Below are 19479 nucleotides of genomic sequence, written 5' to 3'. Positions count from 1 at the left end.
ATCCAGGAAAATATAAGAGGTGCCAGATCACTGTCATTTCTTATAAATGAGTAATATTCCATTATATACATATACCAAATTTTAATAATCCACTCATGAATTAATGGGCACTTGGGTTGTTTCCACATCCTTGCAATGGTGAAGTGTGCTGCCATAAACATTTGGGTGCAGATGTCTTTATTGCAGAATGTCTTTTGCTCTTTTGGGTAGATGCCTAATAATGCTATTGCTGGATTGAATGGTATTTCTAGTTTTAGCTCTTTCAGGTATCTCCAAATTCTTTTCCTCAGAGGTTGAACCAATTTGCAGTCCCACCAGCAGTGTAAGAGTGTTCCTGTCTCTCCACATCCTTGCCAGCATTTGTTGTTTTGGGATTTTTTGATAGAGGCCAATCTCACTGGGGTTAGGTGATATCTCATTGGAAGTCAAAGTTTTAATTGCAGCAATGAATGCTATTCCCCATGATGAGGAACCCAGGAGAGGACTTTTGATGCTGATGTTGGCAAATATATTGTGATCCTCCTGAATATGACTCAGAGAACTTGAAGTAAATAGTCATTGACATTAACAGCTATGCGTTCACAAGAAAATTAAGACCAAAAGAAATCATTAATTCCCTGCTTGGCTAAAAGGCTCTGGACAGGAAATTAAGAACACATCTAATTTGGCACATTGGAAATTGGAAACTGGTTCTTCATGAACTATAATTTGGAGATCCTCATATGCATTGGATAATTTGTTCCACTATATGTGAGAATTAAGTCATTAAATAACGTTCTATTATCTAAAGGAATATTACAAAAAGAATGAGAAAACTATAGAGTTAGTGACATTTAAAGTAATGTTAATGTTTTCTCTCTATACCTTCACCCCACATCCCTCAAGGAAAATCTATGAAATATATAATTAAATTTGAAATATACTGTACTTATAAATAGAATATTAAATATTTACAGAAAAATACTTAAACATCAAATATAGAAAAATAGATACCATGATTCTGGAGAGGAACACCAACTATTCTTTTTAAACTAACTTATGGGTTTAAGGGAATTCTAATAAAAAATCCAGCTGAGTGCAGTGGCTCACACCAGTAATCCCAGTGCTCTGGGAGGCTGAGGTAAGAGGATCACTTGAGGCCAGGAGTTTAAGACCAGCTTAAGCAACATAGCCAGATCTTGTCTCTACAAATTAGTCGAGTGTGGTGGCACATGCCTGTAGTCCTAGCTATTGGGCAGGTTGAGGTGGGAGGATCACTTGAGTCCAGGAGTTCAAGGTTACAGTAACTATGATCATGCCACTGCACTCCAGCCTGGGCAACAGAGAGAGCCTCTGTCTCTAAAAAATAAATTAATTAAAAAAATTAAAAAATCTCAGTAGATATTTTTGAAACTTTATAAAATCATTCTAACATTCATCTGGAAGAAGTCAAGAAAATTTTGACATATTATAATAGAATACTAGAGGGATATTTATTTGATCTATAACACCATATATTAAAATATGTCATAAAAACTACAATGGTTAAAACATTCCTAGCTCAAGATTTAGTAAAGAGAGCTGTGGAACAGAATAAAAGTTTTAAAAATTTATATATAAGAATTTATTGCATAAAAAAGAATTTTGTATATGAAAAACTGAAGCATTTTTAATGGTGCTATGTCATATTGTCTATTTACAAAAAAAAATTAAAGTCAGATTCTCATCTAATGTCTTATTTTGTATGAGAAATCAAAAGAGCAAAATATAGTTTTATTATATTTTTTTAAATATTTCACATGCTTGAAGCTCTGACTTGGGTGGGGCAAAGGCAATATATGTAACCTAAATGTTTGTACCCTCATATTATGCTGAAATTAAAAAAAAATTTAAAAAAAAACACTCCTGCTGAACCCTAAAAAAATAAAATAAAATATTTCAATCACAATTTAATATTTTAAAACAAATCATATTATCTGTTTAACTTCAGTCATATGTTGAAGCAGTAGAAAAGTTGTTTTAGCTAACTTTGAAGAAACAGTAATATTGAATATGTGTTCATGTGAAAATTGCTATAAACTACATTCTTCTTTCTTCCTTCTTACCAAAATAAGGAGACTAACTTCAAGCATATGGAAGCATGGAAGCATTTCTACACTTAGTCTGAGGAAGAAAAATCGAATTTGCAAATAATGTCAAACAAAATATGCACTTCCAAATACCATGAAGATGACCTAACACATCCTTGTTTTTTGAGAAGTAAAAAAAACTCATCTAAAATGGGGCAAATATTCTCTTTTCAGAAGTCTTTGAATAACATTTTTTTAAACTAGAAAAAGAAAAACCAACCACAGAAATAGCACATAAAGGAAAATGATTAGATAAAATTTCAAGAAACAGATATTATAGTCAATGAGTTTGAGGTATTCTCCCCACCTCTGTGCTCCCTCCCTGAAAATTAGGGCTTTCTATATTTTATACATAGGAATCTATACCACTCCTATACTCTGTTTTAATATCCATGTTGGATATCAAATAAAAATAAATAAATAAATAAATAAATAAATAAATCTTTTGAACAGCATGTCCAAAAAGATTATGATTTTCTTTGTTCAATTCTAACATTGATGGATTCTTCTGCTCTCTAGTTCTGCCTGTTTCTCGGAAACTGGCCCAAACCACATAAATGAATACCTTCAACACAGCTGGAAAATGCTCAGCAACAGTAATATTAGAGGTGGAATAACTTGTACATAGAATAGTGCTGTCAGGAGTGAAATACCACTGGGAAAATAAAATTCCATTTAGGGTCTGGTATTATCCAAGGATTTTCAACTATCCACTCCATTCTAATCCCTATATGTAGGTCTACAAATATATAAGTTAAAGATGACCCAGTATGTGAATATTGACAAGAGGGGAAGGTCTTGGTTTTCCAAGGTTGGATGTTTCCATACCTGAATTACGATGACAGAAATCTGGATTATGATCTCATAGGGCAAGGGGTATTTGCCCTCATGCTGACCTCCAATCATGCAAAGAAGGATAAGAGAAGGAAAGGGACAGGGACCTAATATCAAAGAAAATTGGCCAGTGCCAGGCAGATATTTTAGTTTTAGGAGTCCTTCCCATTAGAGCCAATATGCTGCTATAGAAAAGAACAAAATATCTCCTTTCATTGTGAGAGTTCCTTTCCTCCCCCAGGGGACCCCAAATCTGGGAGAATTTCTTTCCTCTGTTTTCCACCTGCACATATGACGTATCTGAAATATTATTGAGCCTTCTCTCCCAGGGCATATCATAGCTCTCTCTTATAATAAGGCCCATCTTTATTCATGGTCTTTGGGGATTGATTTCTACTTCTGGACCACAGAGTACAACCCTAAAAACTGGATTCTGAATTTTGCTCCCAGGAAAGAGGATACATCCTTCACAGGGAACTGGATGTCTAAATGAGTACATACCACAAAAAGAATCTTTAGTTATGTAACTAACACAAATAAGATGTAACAGCCAATCCACACAAAAGCCTAGGAAAAACTTGTGAGAAAATTATTCATCTTGAGTTACAGTAAACCAGGCTGAACTCTAGATATAAACAACAAATTTAGGGGCATCTTTCATTTGGTCCAAAGCCACTTATATGGCTCTGGACCAAAGGCATATAAGCTAATTTCATGGCTAATTATATGTTGAGCTACACTGGGTGCTACGTAGAACTACTAAAATATTGACATCTCTCTCTTTCTCTCTCTCCCTGCCTTCCTCCCCTTCAGTCCTTCCCTCTCTCCTCTCCTCACCTCTATTTATGTATAATAACACATTGGCAGTAGACTGATAAATAGCATAACTATATGTTTGTTGACTTTAATGGCTAGTGCAGATCTCTATTTAGGCTTCCCTTTGAGCTTACATTTCCCTTAGTTTCCCTATAGATTATAAAGCCTTTAATATATAGGATTTGAGATGTGTGAGACTTTTTGTCTAGTCTCTCTTATTCTTAAAAGTTACTTCCAGGAGATTAAATTTAAGGAGAGTCATAAATGGAGAAAGGAAAAAATAACCACCATTTGCCGATTGACAGGCACTCGATAAGCAGTTTACACATTTTACAATCCTGTAAGGTTGGTATTATCAGTTTCATTTTATAAAGAAACTGTGCTCAAGATCACTCAGGTAATGAGTTGCAGAGCTGGGATTCGAACTAAATTCTGGCTCTAAAGCCCTTGTTATAATCATGCAGAGACAGCAAATTTGTGCTGTGTGTGATGCTGTTCCCTTTTCCTGAGCCTATGGTAGACATTGGTAGTAGATGTCAATATTCCCTCACTTATCTCAGGATTGGCCTAAGAATCCTTCTGGAGATAGGGTGCCAGGCACTATTACCTGGAATTGGCCCCCAAGATGAAGCCTATTTGCTGCTAATTTGGGAGAAAGGAGGATATAGGACGATGTCTGCAAGAAGCCAGAGGCAGATGTGAGAGAAAACACATTTAAGAAGATCAAATAGATTTGCTTGATTGGAACAAAGAGAAAGGGAGGGGAGTGGGGGATGCTGAGAGAAGATGTTGAAAGAGGTCTGGAAGGCTCTGGCTGGAGCTGGAACGTGCTGGCTAGGGGAAGACCATGATAGACATGTCTTGACCGTCCAAAATGCTGCTGAGGAAGTTGTAAAGACTTGGATTCGAGCAAAGAAGGCTATAACTAACCTGAATATGATTTGACCTGGCTGTGGAGCCTGGTGTAAAGGAGGAAAAATGCATCAGGATGTCATTATGAATTTCACACAGAAAAGTAAACTTTCCAAAAGCTCAAGTCCCGGTATGAAGCTGACTCTATGAGAGTGAGCACTGTGGAACTGAGGTGGAGAAGGATTATATTTTGTTTTTTGTGTTAGACCATTTAGCTTAGTTGAAAGATGAGGATTCAGGAAAACAGCACCAGAGTAGAGAGAGGATGGGCCTAGAGTCAGATATCTGATTTGAGATCTGGATACATAGCTCATTAGCCATGCGACCTTGGATAAGTTGTTTAACCTCCCTGAACCATGTCATATGGAGAGAATAGCACTTACTTCCCAAATATGCTGTGAAGATTAACAAGAAAACATACATGTAAGAACACAGGTAGTGCCTGGCACACTGTTGGTGCTCAATAAATGTGAGTTTCCTCTTCCTGGTTCTGGCTTTTGAGCTTGGTAAATCATTTAATATTTGTGCACCTCCATTCCTTGATCTGTAAAATAAAGATAACAAAACTTGCTCTGCCTATATTACAGGGTAATGATTCTCATACTTCAGTGTGTAAATAATTCCTTGAGGTCTTTACTCAAAATGCCAATATGTAGGTCCCATCCTTCCATATCTGGCTCAGGAGGTCTGAGCTGGAGCTTAAGAATCATGCTGCATTTTTAACAATCCCTCCAGGTACTTCTAATACAGGAGGACAATAAACCAAACTTTTGACAAATTGTGATCTTAGCAGCACCTGTAAGAGTAGAGCATTCTTGAAGGAAAAAGCAGGGTTGTAAGGGAAAGAAGAGGGAAGGGAGGAAAAAAATGGAAAAGAAGAAAGTGAGGAAGAATATTTCCCAAGACCATTTGACTTATAAAGTGTCAAATCTAAATCTGTGTTCCACGACTCCAGCCTCCATCTCCAATGTGCTTTCTAACTCCTATCCTAGACTGATTTTTCTGACATTAGAGGCATAGAGGAATATCCTTCATCACAATGACAAGAACTCATAAGCTTGAGTTTGGGTAAAGAATTAGTCTGCTTCTCCAATCAGGAAAGACGTCTTTTCCAAGAAAAAAGTAAAAGTAAAAGAAAGCCAGTTTAGAAGTAACTGGTTGTTAATATGATTCTCAGCTAGGGAGCAGAACTTCGCAGTAGCCAGTGCTTCCCTGTTAATGGGCCCTGAGCAGCTTTGGCCTCTCCCTAGAGGCAGAGAGATGGAATTCTCTTCTCATAAACTAAGAGTAATATCTTGTTCTCTTTTCTCCTCCTGCAGTTTGGTCAAGTCATATAACTCTTTCACAGTTGAAATAAAACAGACCAATTATTAGGAATAACATTGTGATAATTACTCTGTGTACCAAATTGTCCCCAGCTGTGCATCTTCCCACTCCGAACAAGAATGTGACATAAGCAAGTTCACAGGAGGGAAGTAGAGCTGTGGTTACCCTCATTATACTGACATGTTATTGTAGCTAAATCTTGCTAGTTCCTTTCCTCATGCAATTCTCTGAACTGCTTAGAAAGCTACATTGAGTCATGTGCAAAAAAGCTATTAGACTAAAAACTGCCTTTTCATCTTTGAAATATATCTGTTCTTCTTGACAGTTGTGGCTAACATGTATTTAGGTGTCAACATATGCCAGGAACTGTACTAAGCACTTTAAATTCATTATCTCATTTATCTTCACAACAAACCCAAGAAATAGGTAACCTTATTAGTCCCATTTTACCGATAAGAGGACTAATACTTTAAAGAGGTTAAACAATTCCTCAAGATGACTCAGCTAGTAGATAATCCAGGTCTCATCTGGTTCCAAAGTGCATGCTCTTTACCATCCTGCTATATTGATTCACTATAAGAGAAAATAGAAGGCTATTGTTATATATTAGGAAATAAATTGGGAAATCTTTTATTTTGTGCTAAACTAAGTGTGTTAGAATCCAAGAAGGTTAGAGCTGAAAGAGACCTCATGAATAATTTATTATTATACCCCTATGAGGTGAATGATGCTCACAGTCGATGTGATAGCAAATAAATATCCAAAATTACCTTTGTCTCTATTTGCATTCTCTTCTTGACATGTATATAGGCAGGACTGACTTCTCCATTAGGCGCAGCAGGCACAATGCCTTGGACCTACAATACTTTTATGGACCAAGGTTAAATCAGAAGAAAAAAATAAAGTTTTAAGTTGAAAAGAATGTTTTTTTAATATATTTGTCCTCATACCAATGGAGTTGTAAAATATAAGTTTTAATATGATTTTAAGGAGGAAGGGACTCATGAAGTCCAAGTGCCTTGGGTCTGCGGATGTCATAATGAAAGCCTGTGCATAGGAATACAGTGACATTTCAATCCTTACCCATCCATATAGCCTTCATAGCTACTCATGCTTTTAGTAAAATGTGAAGTCCACAAATCAGCATTAGGCACTTAGTAGAAGTATTGGTAATTAGACATAACCAAAGATAGAAATTCTAGATATAAAAAGGCAATTTTTCTATTTCTGGCTTGTATTGAACATACAGCATACATCATACAGTCTGCTGTGATGGCAAAGACCATTGCTTACTTTCTAGTTTTGTTCTGCTTCTTTCTCCTTTGCTCAAATTTGAATGCTTTCCATAGCTCTCTGGGCCACCATGGCCACCACGTCTAGCTTTCTGTTTCTAACAGAGGTATAGGTTAGAATATTCCACTAGCAAGTCTATAGAATGTTGGGATAACTTCCATTCCTTCCTTTATTCATTCAACAAATTTGAGCACCTACTAGGTACCAGGGTTTATGCCCATACTGTCTATATTATACAATAGGAAATACAACAGACACACTTTCCCCCCTTATGGAATTTATAATATATAACCAACAAGTAAACAAAAAATAAATATACAGTTTGAAATTTTAATGAATACTGTAAAGAGAATTATCATGGTATGTGGATAATTACTTAGCTAGGTTACTCAAGGAAGTGCTCTAATGGATGAGAAGAAAACAGCCATGTGACAAAAGAAGAGAACACTCAAGGTAGAAGTTTAGCATGCACCAGGCCAGTGAGGCCTGAGTGTAGTTAGAAAAAGGAAATGTGGTAGAAGATAAAAATGAAGAGCTGGACAGAGGCCAGATCATTCATCAGAGAGCCCTGTGGGCCATGGTAAAGAGATTTGATTTTATTCTAAGGGCCATGAAAAGTCATTAAAGAGTCTTTAGCAAGTGACTGGCATCATATGAATTATGTCTGTAAAGATTTTTCTGGCAACTGAGTGGTGAATAGATTAGAGGAGGACAAGAATGAAAGCATGTAGACCAGAAATGAGGCTCTTGAAGCAGTGCAGGTTCTCTGGGTTCTCCAACTTGTAATTCTTTTTTTAGTGCTTGCTCTACTGCCATCTCTCACCTGAACCAGAGCTCATATTCTAAGTCAATGTGCTCCAAATGTGTTAGTGGAACACTAGTCCCTCAAGAAGGTCTCTGAAAATAAGACTTTGTGGTCAAATAAATTCAGAGATTTCTGAATGCTAAATCCCTTTCTTGGAGATTCAGAATGTAAACTAATGTATTAAAGGTGCTGCGAAGTGTTTCAGTAAGTGTGTAGATCCCAGTAGTTCTCAAACTTACTTGATCATGGAACCTTTAATGTTTTTTCCTTCCACATAATGTTAATATCCTGCAGAAGTGATATTCTCCAGAGCACATTTAAGAAAGTGCTGCTATAAGTCATTCTAACCAAGAGTCAAGCAAATTCCATGTGCTTCATTTACTGCGGCTCCTCCTCTCTACTTCTCCATTTATTATCCCAATGGTTTAGACAATATTTTCTGAATCTTCATATATTATATAAGGATATCACCCCTCATATGTGTTATTTCTTCTTTCCATTTCTACCTTCTATTTTCTGTCAACTGTCCCTTTACTTTTATATTGTTAAGATTGGTAAAGTTTTCATTCTTTCTGTAATCATATTTTTCTTCCTTGTTTCTGGATCTGGATCTTCTACAAGACAGCTGTTGGGTATCCTGAATTTATCCTCTATATCAGTAAAATTTTATCTCACAATTTCCATCTCTGTCTAAAGCTCTTCATAAGGGAGATATTCTTAATTTTGTCTTCCAATTATTTTATTAGACTCTTAAGAGCTTTTTGGCAGTATAATTTATATACCATACAACTCATCCATGTAAGTTTACAATTCAATAGTTTTTATTATATTTAAGGAGTTCTGCAACCATTATGTTAATAATCTAATTCTAGAATATTTCACCACTTCAAAAATAAACCCTGTACCCATTTGCAGTCACTCCTCATTTCCCCAGTCTCCAGTAGCCCTAAGCAAGGACTAATCTACTTTTAGTCTCTATTGATTTGCTTATTCTGGACATTTCATATAAAAGGAATCACAATGTGTGGCTTTTGTGAGTGGCTTCTTTCAGTGATGATAATGTTTTCAAGGTTCATCTATGCTGTAACAGGTATTAGTACTTCATTTATTTTAATTGTATGAAAATATTCCATTATATGGACATACCACATTTTATTTATCCATTCATCACTTGATGGACTTGTAGACTTTCCATTTTCTGGCTATTATGAATAATATTGCTATGAATATTTATGTATAAGTTTTTATGTGTACAAGAGTTTTCATTTCTCTTAGAGAGAAATTGCTTAGTCATATGTTAATTATGTTTAACCTTTTAAGTAATTGCCAGACTGTTTTCCAAAGCACTGAACTATATTATATTCCTACCAGCATTGTATCAACGCTCTAATTTCTCTGCACTGTTTCTAATACTTGTATGTGTTTTTGATTATACCCATCCTAGTGGGTGTGAAGTGGTATCTCATGGAGGTTTTGATTTACATTTCCCCAATGACTAACAACGGTAAGCATCTATTTATGTGCTTATTGGCCATTTGTATATCTTCTTAGGAAAAATGTTCAAATCCCTTTTTTGCATATTTTAATTAGGTTATTTGTCTCTTTATTACTGAGTTGTAAGAGTTCTTTATATATATTCTGGATACAAGTCCTTTACAGATATATGACTTGCAAATATTTTGTCCTATTCTGTGTGTGATCTGTTCACATTCTTGATGGTGTTGTTTTATTTTATCACTTACATCTTTAGTGTTGTATGTAAGAAATCATTGCCTAAACTTTATTAGACTTAATTTCAACAAGTATATGTTTAGTTTCAAAATATCTTTTTGTTCTTTTTTATAGAATTATATTTTTACAAATATAATTTATAAATATACTTTTATAAATACAAGTATAAAATTTTTCTATATATCTATAAGGATATTAATTATAGATTTTTATTTTTAAAGAACTGATCTTGAATGATAGCTCTTCTTGAGTAAATTATTTAATTTATTTATCTTGGTTTTTCTCTTTCATGCTAATAGTTTCTTTCTTCTGTCTTGTGATAGTTGGCTATATACAGGCATACCTTAGAGATATTGTGGGTTCAGTTCCAGACCATTACAATAAAGCAAATATTGCAATAAAGCAAGTTCCACAATTTTTTTTGTTTATCAGTATATATAAAAGTTATGTTTATATTATACTGTAGCCTATTAATTGTGCAATAGCCTTATGTCTAAAAGAACAATGTACATACCTTAACTTGAAAATACTTCCTTGCTAAAAAACTGCTAACAATCATCTGAGCCTTTAGCAAGTCATAATCACTTTGCTGGTGGAGGGTCTTGCATCAATATTGATGGCTGCTAACTAATCAGGATGATGGTTGCTGAAGGCTGGAGTGACTGTGGCAGTTTATTAAAATAACAGTGAAGTATGCATCAACTGACTCTTCTTTTCATGAAAGATTTCTCTGTAGCGTGCGATGCTGTTTGATAGCATTTTGCCCACAGTAGAACTTCTTTCAAAATTAGAGTCAATCCTCTCAACCTCTGCCACTGCTTTACCAAATAAGTTTATGCAATATTCTAAATTGTTTGTTGTCATTTCAACAATGTTCACAGCATCTTCACCAGAAGTAGTTTCTATCTCAAGAAACTACTTTCTTTGCTCATGATAAGAAGCAACTTTTCATTGGTCAAGTTTTATCATAAGATTGCAGCAATTCAGTCACATCTTTAGGCTCAATTTCCCCTTTCCCCCCCCTTTTTTTAAGACAAGGTCTCACTCTGCTGCCTAGGATATAGGGCAGTGGTGTCATCATGGCTCACTACAACCTCAAATTCCTGGGCTCACATGATCCTCCTGCCTCAGCCGCCCAAGTAGCTGGGACTACAGGTGCATGCCACTATGCCTGGCTAATTTTTCTACTTTTTTGTAGAGATGGAGTCTTGCTATGATGCCCAGGCTGGTCTTGAACTCGTGGCCTCAAGTAATCCTCCTGCCTCAGCCTCCCAAAATGCTGGCATTACAAGCATCAGCCACCATGCCCAGATGTTCATGCCTTTAGATAAAAATCAATGATTGGGAATAGCCAGTTGCCAAATGAGGGCATGAAAACAATGAAACAAGTACTTCCATTTTCCAGACAATATGCTAGTCCTTGACAATACAAACATGAAGATTCTATCTATGTCCTAACAGATTTCATATTTGGGAGAGAGCCATGTTTAGTCCTGTAACTACCTAAGAAAAAAGCTTATCCAGCAATCCCACTGCTAGATATATATCCAACAGAAAGGAAATCAGTATATCAAAAAGATATCTGCACTCCCATATTTATTGCAGCACTATTCACAATAGCCAAGATATGCAAGCAACTTAACTGTCCATGAATAGATGAATGGATAAAGAAAATGTGGTATATATACACGTGGACTACTATTCAGCCATAAAAAGGAATTAAATTCTGTCATTTTCAGAAACATGGATGGAACTAGAGATATTATGTCAAGTGAAATAAGCCAGGCATAGAAAGGCAAATAACACATGTTGTCATTCATATATGGGAGTTAAAATCATGGATCTCATGGAGGTAGAGAGTACAGTGTTATTACCAGAGGTTGGGGAGGGTTTGGGGGGAGGGGTGATGAAGAGAAGTTGGTTAATGGGTACTAAAATACAGTTAGAAGTAATAAGTTCTAGTGTTTGATAGAACAGTAGGGTGACAATAGTTAACAATAATTTATTGTATATTTCAAAATAGCTGGAAGAGAAAATTTGGAATGTTCCCAACATAAAGAAATGATAAATGTTTGAGATGATGAATATCCTAATTATCCCAATTTGATTATTACGTATTGTATGCATGCATCAAAATATCACATGTATTCCATAAATATGTACAATTATTACATATCAATAAAAATTTTTTAAAGCTCCAAAGTTGGTTTGGTTCTATAAAACTAAAGATAATCATTATGATTTATAAAAATCACCATAATTTATCGAATAATTATACAAAGATTTACAATACTTGACAATCACAATTATGTAAAGTGTTTTCATGTCAGATGACCCTAGAGCCAGTTATTTAATAAGACAGATACTACTCATTCAATATGCATTTGTAAGACACTTATGTATTCCTAGGTTCTGAAGACACAGAATGAATCAATCAGATGGGGTCCTGATTCTAGTGTATAGTCTATCAGGGAAGGCAAATATATAAACAAATGTTATCATTAATTTGATAAGTGATACAGCAGTAAAATAAACAAAATGCTATGCAAGGGCAGAGGAGGCCATAAGAAATCCAGACTGAAGATACCAGAGAAGATCTAGGGAAAAAAGAAAAACAAGAGGAGAGGGTGGTATTCCAAACAAATGACACAAAATAAAAAGGTGCAAAGGTAAAAAAGAGTATGTCATCTTCCAAAATTTACATATACTGTACTTTGATGTAGCTAGAAGGCAGGTTGTACAAGGGGGCATAGCTATTTAATTAGCCGCAAATTTAGGCAGGTACAGAACTTAAAGGCCAGGAGTGCATCTGACAGGGTTTGTATTTCAAGCAAGAGTAACCAGATGGTGCATTTTTTAAAGAAAATTACTCCGTTTTATAGGAGCATTAGTCCCCATTCAGTGAACCCTGTTTAGGTCTATTGTAAGTGTAACATAGAGATCCATGCGTGAATGCAGCCCACATCAGCTGCAAGATCAGGGAGGAAAACAGCAAGCTGTAGAAAATGTTTATATACACAGAGGGGCATTGTGGCCTTGGCCAGCCCTCAGAACTGCCAGAGGCAGCAGAGCACATAGGTGGGTGGTTTATTGGACACCCACAAGTCAGGCATATTGTGAGTGAACCCAGAACAGTTGCAGAATGAAGAACACCTGACAGGGTGGGTTTCCTAGGAATCATTTAATATTTTTTAAAATAGGACTAATAAAGCAATAATGTTCTAGACATCTGCCTAAATAATCAGACTTAGTTTCTACATACAAGCAACAGCCCATGGGCTTCTTTTCTATTTTACCGTGCTACTAAAAACCTTGGATGTAAAATACTAGTTTGTTAATGAATTCTGTGAAGAGTATCATGATTGAAAATAAGTCTAAATAGCTGTAAAAGTGACCACAATGACATGAAATAAATTTAATAAGTCTAAAAACAACTACTCAGAAATCTATACAGAAAAATTATTAAAGTCTGAGACTGGATACAGAGAAATCAATTAGGAGGAAAAATGATAAACTTTAAAATAAAATGAAAAGAAAATGGGATATGAGTGATACTAAGAAGTCAGAAATTACATTACTTAATAACTAATTGAGTATGTGGACATAGAAGAGGACTGAATTTAAAATGGCCTCTGGTCTGGGCCTCAGGCAAAATGGTTACTTTATTACTAACAAAACTTGGGATAAGAAGATATAAGACAACATACAGATTTTGAAAATGCTCAGCTTTTTTATAGTTAACAAAATTTAAGTTTAAACAACCATGCAGCATTATCTTGCATTAATTAAACTGGAGTAAATTAATAAAAAATGACAATACTCATTGCTGTAGGATATTGAGGGAAAAGACACACTAACACATTGCTGTCCTACAACCTGGTGAGAAATTGTTCTGAAAAGAAATTTGGCAACAAATATAAGAGCCATAAAAATTATCGTATACTTTGACGTAGAAACCCAACTTTTTGGAATATGGCCCAAGGATGTAATTCAAAAGAAATAAAAAACCTATTTGTATAAAGATGTTTATAGCTGTGCTGTATATTACAGGCAAAAACTGGAAACAGCCCAAATGCCCAACAGCGAGGGAAAGCTTAGGCAGACTTTGGTACATTAATGCAATGGAATATTTTATTGCTATTAAGAATGATGAATATGAGAACTATGTAGAAATAAGGAAAGGGTCATATGAAGCAATGAGTAAAAAATGCAGAACTCAAAATGATGCATATACAATGATCACAACTATGTAAAATTATATCTGTATAACCAAGAGGATTAGAAAGGACTACAGAGCTGGTAATTTAGAGTGCTGACATTTTTGTTATTGTTAGTTCAAGTTGCTGGGGATGTTTATGTGTTTCTAGTTATATTTCACTGTATATTTAGTACATATACATTAAGAAAAATATTATAAATCTCCATTTTTTTCTTTCTGGCACATAAAAGAAAAAAAAAATGTTCATCAGTATCTTTCCTAACCTTAAGCGATTTTCTCTAGTCTCCTGAGTCCTCTTTTTATTTTTGGATGTGGAGGAAGTGGAGCCCACCATTTGCCACCATAATACCCCAGTGACATGCTCATTTCTTTCATCTGTTGCTTATTATTGTATCCAAGAATCTTGACTTATTCATAACAAACTAGTATCTATGTGTTCACTTTTACACCATGTGTACAAACCGGATGCCCTGACTATACTTAATGAACAGGGTAGAGACTTCTCCTAAGTATGACTTTTTTATCTCTTACATAGAAAAATACTTGTTTCTTATGCTGGAGGAATTATCCCTCCATATAATGAAGGTTAATCCCTCTGGATTCCATTTCTTCTAACCTTAAAGGACTTCTCATGTTGGCTATATCCTCCTTCTCTTGTACTATCTAGCTCTTCTCCTCTCATGGATATATCTCAACAATGTACAAACTTATTCTACTATCTACCAAATTGAAAGGGAAAAATGCCATCACCTTCCTTGACCACACAACTCCCTTTGTTTTTCTGTCTGCCTTCACAATACAAAATTCTCCTAAGAATTGTCTGTATTATTTCCAATTTCTCACACCCCATTCATTCACTTAACTATACCAATCCAACTTCTGTTCCCACCATTCTCCTGAACTGTTTCTCAAGGTTACCAGCAACTTACATATTGTCAAATCCAAAGGCACTTTCCTGTTACTTGACCTCCTGACCTTTGAGCAGCACTCCCTCCTAATTCAAAACTCTCTTTTCCTGGTTTGTGTGCACAGCATTTTCTCCTTTCCTCTCACTTCTGAGGCCATTTCTCTTTTCTTGTATCTCTAAATGTGCAAGTTCCTCAGGGCTCTCTCCTAAGCCTCTGTCTCCCTTTTTTACACTCTCTTTAAATGATCTCCTCTATTCCTATGGCTTTAAATTCCATTTTCATCTAATGACTCCCCAAATTAATATCTCTAGTAGAGGTCTTGATCACTTCATTTGTATTCAATGACATACTTGACATTTCTATTTAGATTCAATCATAATAAACATAACATGAAAACCAAAGTCATGATATTCTTCCCAGAACTAGTTATTCCCCAGTCTTCCCATCTTTGTTATAACAATACCATCTACCCAATTACTTACACAACCCTATGTCACATTATCATACACTTATCCAGTGTATCATCATGTCCTGTGAATCCTGCCTCTAGCAATATATTCATTCCACTGCCACCACCCTAGTCCAGGTCCCCTTCATTCTTTCTCTGCACACTGCAGCAGCCTTATCACTGACTTCCCTGCTTCCTTTCCAATCCATTTTCCACAGAGTAGACATAACATACTTTTTATATAATTCATCATTTTCCTCCAGCTTAAAAACATTCAATATCTTCCCAAATGTACTTAGAAGAAATTCCAACCCATTTTTATGCCTATAAGCCCCTATGTAACATGACTCCTATATACATATATTTTTGAGACAGGGTCTCTGTTGCCTTGGGTAGAGTGCAATGGCATCATCCTAGCTCACAGCAACCTCAAACTCCTGGGCTTAAGTGATCCTCCTGCCTCAGCCTTCCAAGTAGCTGGGACTACAGACACGTACCACCATGCCCAGCTAATTTTTCTATTTTTAGTAGAGACAGGGTCTCACTGTTGCTCAGGCTGGTCTCAAACTCCTGAGCAATCCTTCCACCTCAGTTTCCCAGAGTGCTAGGATTATAGACATGAGCCACCACTCCCAGCCCTTTTTCTTTTTTTTTAATTAAAATTTTTATTAAGATAATTGCAGATTCACATGCAGTTAGAAAAACAAAGAAAAATCCCCATACATTTTGCCCAGATTTCCCCAATGGTAACATTTTGGAAAACCATAATATCACAGCCAGAATATTGACTTTGATATAATCCACCAATATTATTCAGATTTCCCCAGTTTTACTTATGCTCATATCTGTATATGTGTGTTTAGTTCTGTATGATTTTATGACCTGTGTAGGTTCATGTATCTGTCACCACAATCAAGATAATGAAAAGTGTCATCCCCTCCAGGATCCCTCCTGTAGCCCTTTCTAACCATATTCATTGCCCTCCTCCACCACCTCTTTAACCTCAGGCAACCAGTAATCTGTTCTCCATTTCTATAATTTTGTCATTTCACAAATGTTATCTAGATGGAATTATACAGTATGTAACTGTATTGGTTTTTCTCATTCAGTATAATTTTCTGGAGATTCATCCAGACTGTTGCATGTATCCACAGTTTGTTCCTTTTCATTGGTTTCTAATCCAAATCTGCTGGCCAAGATTTTATAAAGCTTCACTCTCTGCAAGAGGTCACTGGAATAGAGTGAGTAATTCTTCTGCTTTTTTAAAACTACAAAATGATGCTATGAAGTACTAATATTAATGTGTTTTTTCAACAATGCATCCCTTCCAACCCATCCTAGAGATTGTGATATCTTATCACTCTCTGCTGACCATGGAAGGCCTGGAGAGATAAGTTCTTCCACTGTTTCAAGGGGAATCTCTGATTTAGAGTGGGGAAAGGCACTATGGAAAAAGTCCTTCCTTTCTTTGCAAGACCAAAAATAATCAAGAAAAATACAAATACATTAATTCATTATATTTAATTAACAACATCATAAGAACAGCTAAATAATGTGACCTACCCATCTAGGAGGGCAATGACGTTCTTCCGGGGCCGCCCAATATTAGGGCCATACAAGTTGGCTCTGGAGTAAATCCGGATGGGCTGCAAGAGGCTCTTCAGCTGGATGTAATCCTTTCCCAACTGGCTGCCATTTACTGCCCGGCCATGCATGGTCCGATAGTTATTTGGCTCTAGATTAAAAGCAGACATGTAAGTCAGAGTTGAGAGGGTGAGTCTCTGCCAACCCATTCCTGGCCACAGAAAAAGATCTGCCTTTTTCTTAACAGTATGAATAAAATAACCAAAAAAGAGGTTGTGAATTATCTTAACTTGAGAAACCACTCAAACAAAAAGCTACCAGTGCTATCTTGCTATCCCTTTCGTTTTCAAAGTAATCTTCACAAAAGATCACCTAATGCACAACAGAGACCATAATGATTTTCAGGTGATACTTCATAATGAACAGTGTACTGGATTGAATAGTTATCCCCGCTTCCAAATTTATGTCTACCAGAATCTCAGAATGTGATCTCATTTTGAAGTGGGATCTTTGAAGATGTAATTAGTTTAGTTAAGATAAGGTCATACTGGAATTAGGTGGGACCTAAATCCAATGACTGCTGTCTTTATAAGAGAAAAGAGGTAGAAGTTCAGCTATACAGATACACAGGGAAGAATGCTATGTGACAACAGAGACAAAGGTTGGAGAGATGCTGCTATGTTAAGGATTGCTGGCACCCACCAGAAGCTAAGAGAGAGGCACGGGATAGATTCTCCCCCAGAGCCTTCAGAAGAAACCAACCCTGCTGATGCTCTGACTTCAGAATTCTGGCCTCCTGAAACTTGAGAGAATAAGTTTCTATTGTTTTAAACTACCATTTAAAAACAAACCGTAGTGTAGTAAAAAAAAGTACCTTGCTTTCTGTTAGAATTCCCAAGTTCCTGATATAGATTTAGCACTTACTACTGCCTTTAGCAATTCACTTCACCTCTCCGAGTATGTTTTCTCATCTATACAGTACTTACTTTATCAGGCACTTTATTTAGCATTTTAAGGTCCAAACAAAAGAGTCCACTTGGAAATGCTATGTAAACTAAATACTATGCAAATGTAGGATGACAATATTGTTGATAATTCCAAATATAAATAAACCTCTTAAGGAAGTAACCCTAAGACTTTTGTCATCAACCAGCAGCTAGTGGCAGCAAATAAGCATTGTTATGCCTTTTAAAATAAAAAGATAAATATATAATAGTCTTTTTTTTGGTAACAGCTTTACTGAGATATCATTCACATACCAAACAATCCACCAATTTAATGTATATAGTTCAATGGTTTTTAATATATTCACCCAGTTGCGCAACCATCACCATAACAAATTTTAGAACATTTTAATCATCCCAGAAAGAAACCCCATGCCCGTGAGCAGTCACTCCTCATCCCTCATAAGGCTCCCCAGCCCTAAGCAGTCACTTTCTGTAGCTATAGATTTGTCTATTCTGGGGGTTTAATATAAGGGGAATCATACAATGTGTGGTCTTTTGTGTCTGGCTTCTTTCAGTTAGCATAATCTTTTCAAGGTTCACCAATGGTGTAGAATGTATCAGTACTTCATTCTACTTTGTAGCCAAATAATATTGCAGTGTATGGATATGCCAAATTTTATTTATCCATTCATCAATGGATGGACATTTAGGTTGTTTCCACTTTATTAACATTCATGAGCAAGTTTTTGTGTGGACAATTGTTTTAATTTCTCTTGGACATATGCCTAGGAGTTGAATTTCTGGGTTACTTGGTAATGATAACTTTATGTTTAACTTTTTGGGAAAGTGCCAGACTGTTTTCCAAAGTGATTATACCATTTGACATTTCCACCAGCAGTGTGTGAGCACTCTAATTTCTCCACATCCTCACCAACATTTGTTATTTTCTTTTTCATTTTTTAAAATTTGGCCATCCTAAGTAAGTGTGAAGTGGTATTTAATTGTAGTTTTTTTGGTTTTGTTTTTACTTGCTTTTCCATGATGGCTGATGACATTGTGTTGAGCATCTTTCCATATGCTTATTGGTCATTTGTATTTGCGTATCTTCTTTGGAGACAGGTCTATACAGACCCTTTTACCAACAATGCTCTTTTAATTGCTTCTTGTGTTGTCCTTAATATGGGTGAAACAACATAACACATGATACTCATACTTCTAAGAACTAGGTCATCACGGCTCAGTCTTTTTTTTCCTTAATTAATAGACTCCATTTATTTTTATTTTTTAGAGCAATTTTACATTTATAGAAAATTGAGTAGACAGTACAGAGAGTTCCCATACAACTTGTCTCCCCACTTCACTCACACACAATTTGCCTTGGTGTGGTGCATTTGTTACAACTGAAACACTAGTAACTAATATAATAATACATTATTATTAACTAAAGTCCATATATATATATATTTTTTTTTTTTTTGAGACAAAGTCTCACTTTGTTGCCCGAGCTAGAGTGAGTGCCGTAGTGTCAGCCTAGCTCACAGCAACCTC

The 19479-nt window shown here is 35.8% G+C and overlaps 1 protein-coding gene across 1 annotated transcript in view; it reads right to left on the bottom strand.

The window, feature by feature from the left end:
- HPSE2 (heparanase 2 (inactive)) overlaps positions 1–17115 on the bottom strand; it is an 85735-nt gene extending 68620 nt beyond the window's left edge. Inside the window, exon 1 of the mRNA XM_045567906.1 lies at positions 16964–17115. Within this exon, the coding sequence (XP_045423862.1) occupies positions 16964–17115 (152 nt within the window). The remainder of the gene's footprint in view (positions 1–16963) is intronic.
- Between the last annotated feature and the right edge of the window lie 2364 nt (positions 17116–19479).

The sequence above is a fragment of the Lemur catta genome, chromosome 14, assembly GCF_020740605.2.
Source record: "Lemur catta isolate mLemCat1 chromosome 14, mLemCat1.pri, whole genome shotgun sequence".
NCBI lineage: Eukaryota > Metazoa > Chordata > Mammalia > Primates > Lemuridae > Lemur > Lemur catta.
This window is presented reverse-complemented; position numbering and strand designations above follow the sequence as displayed.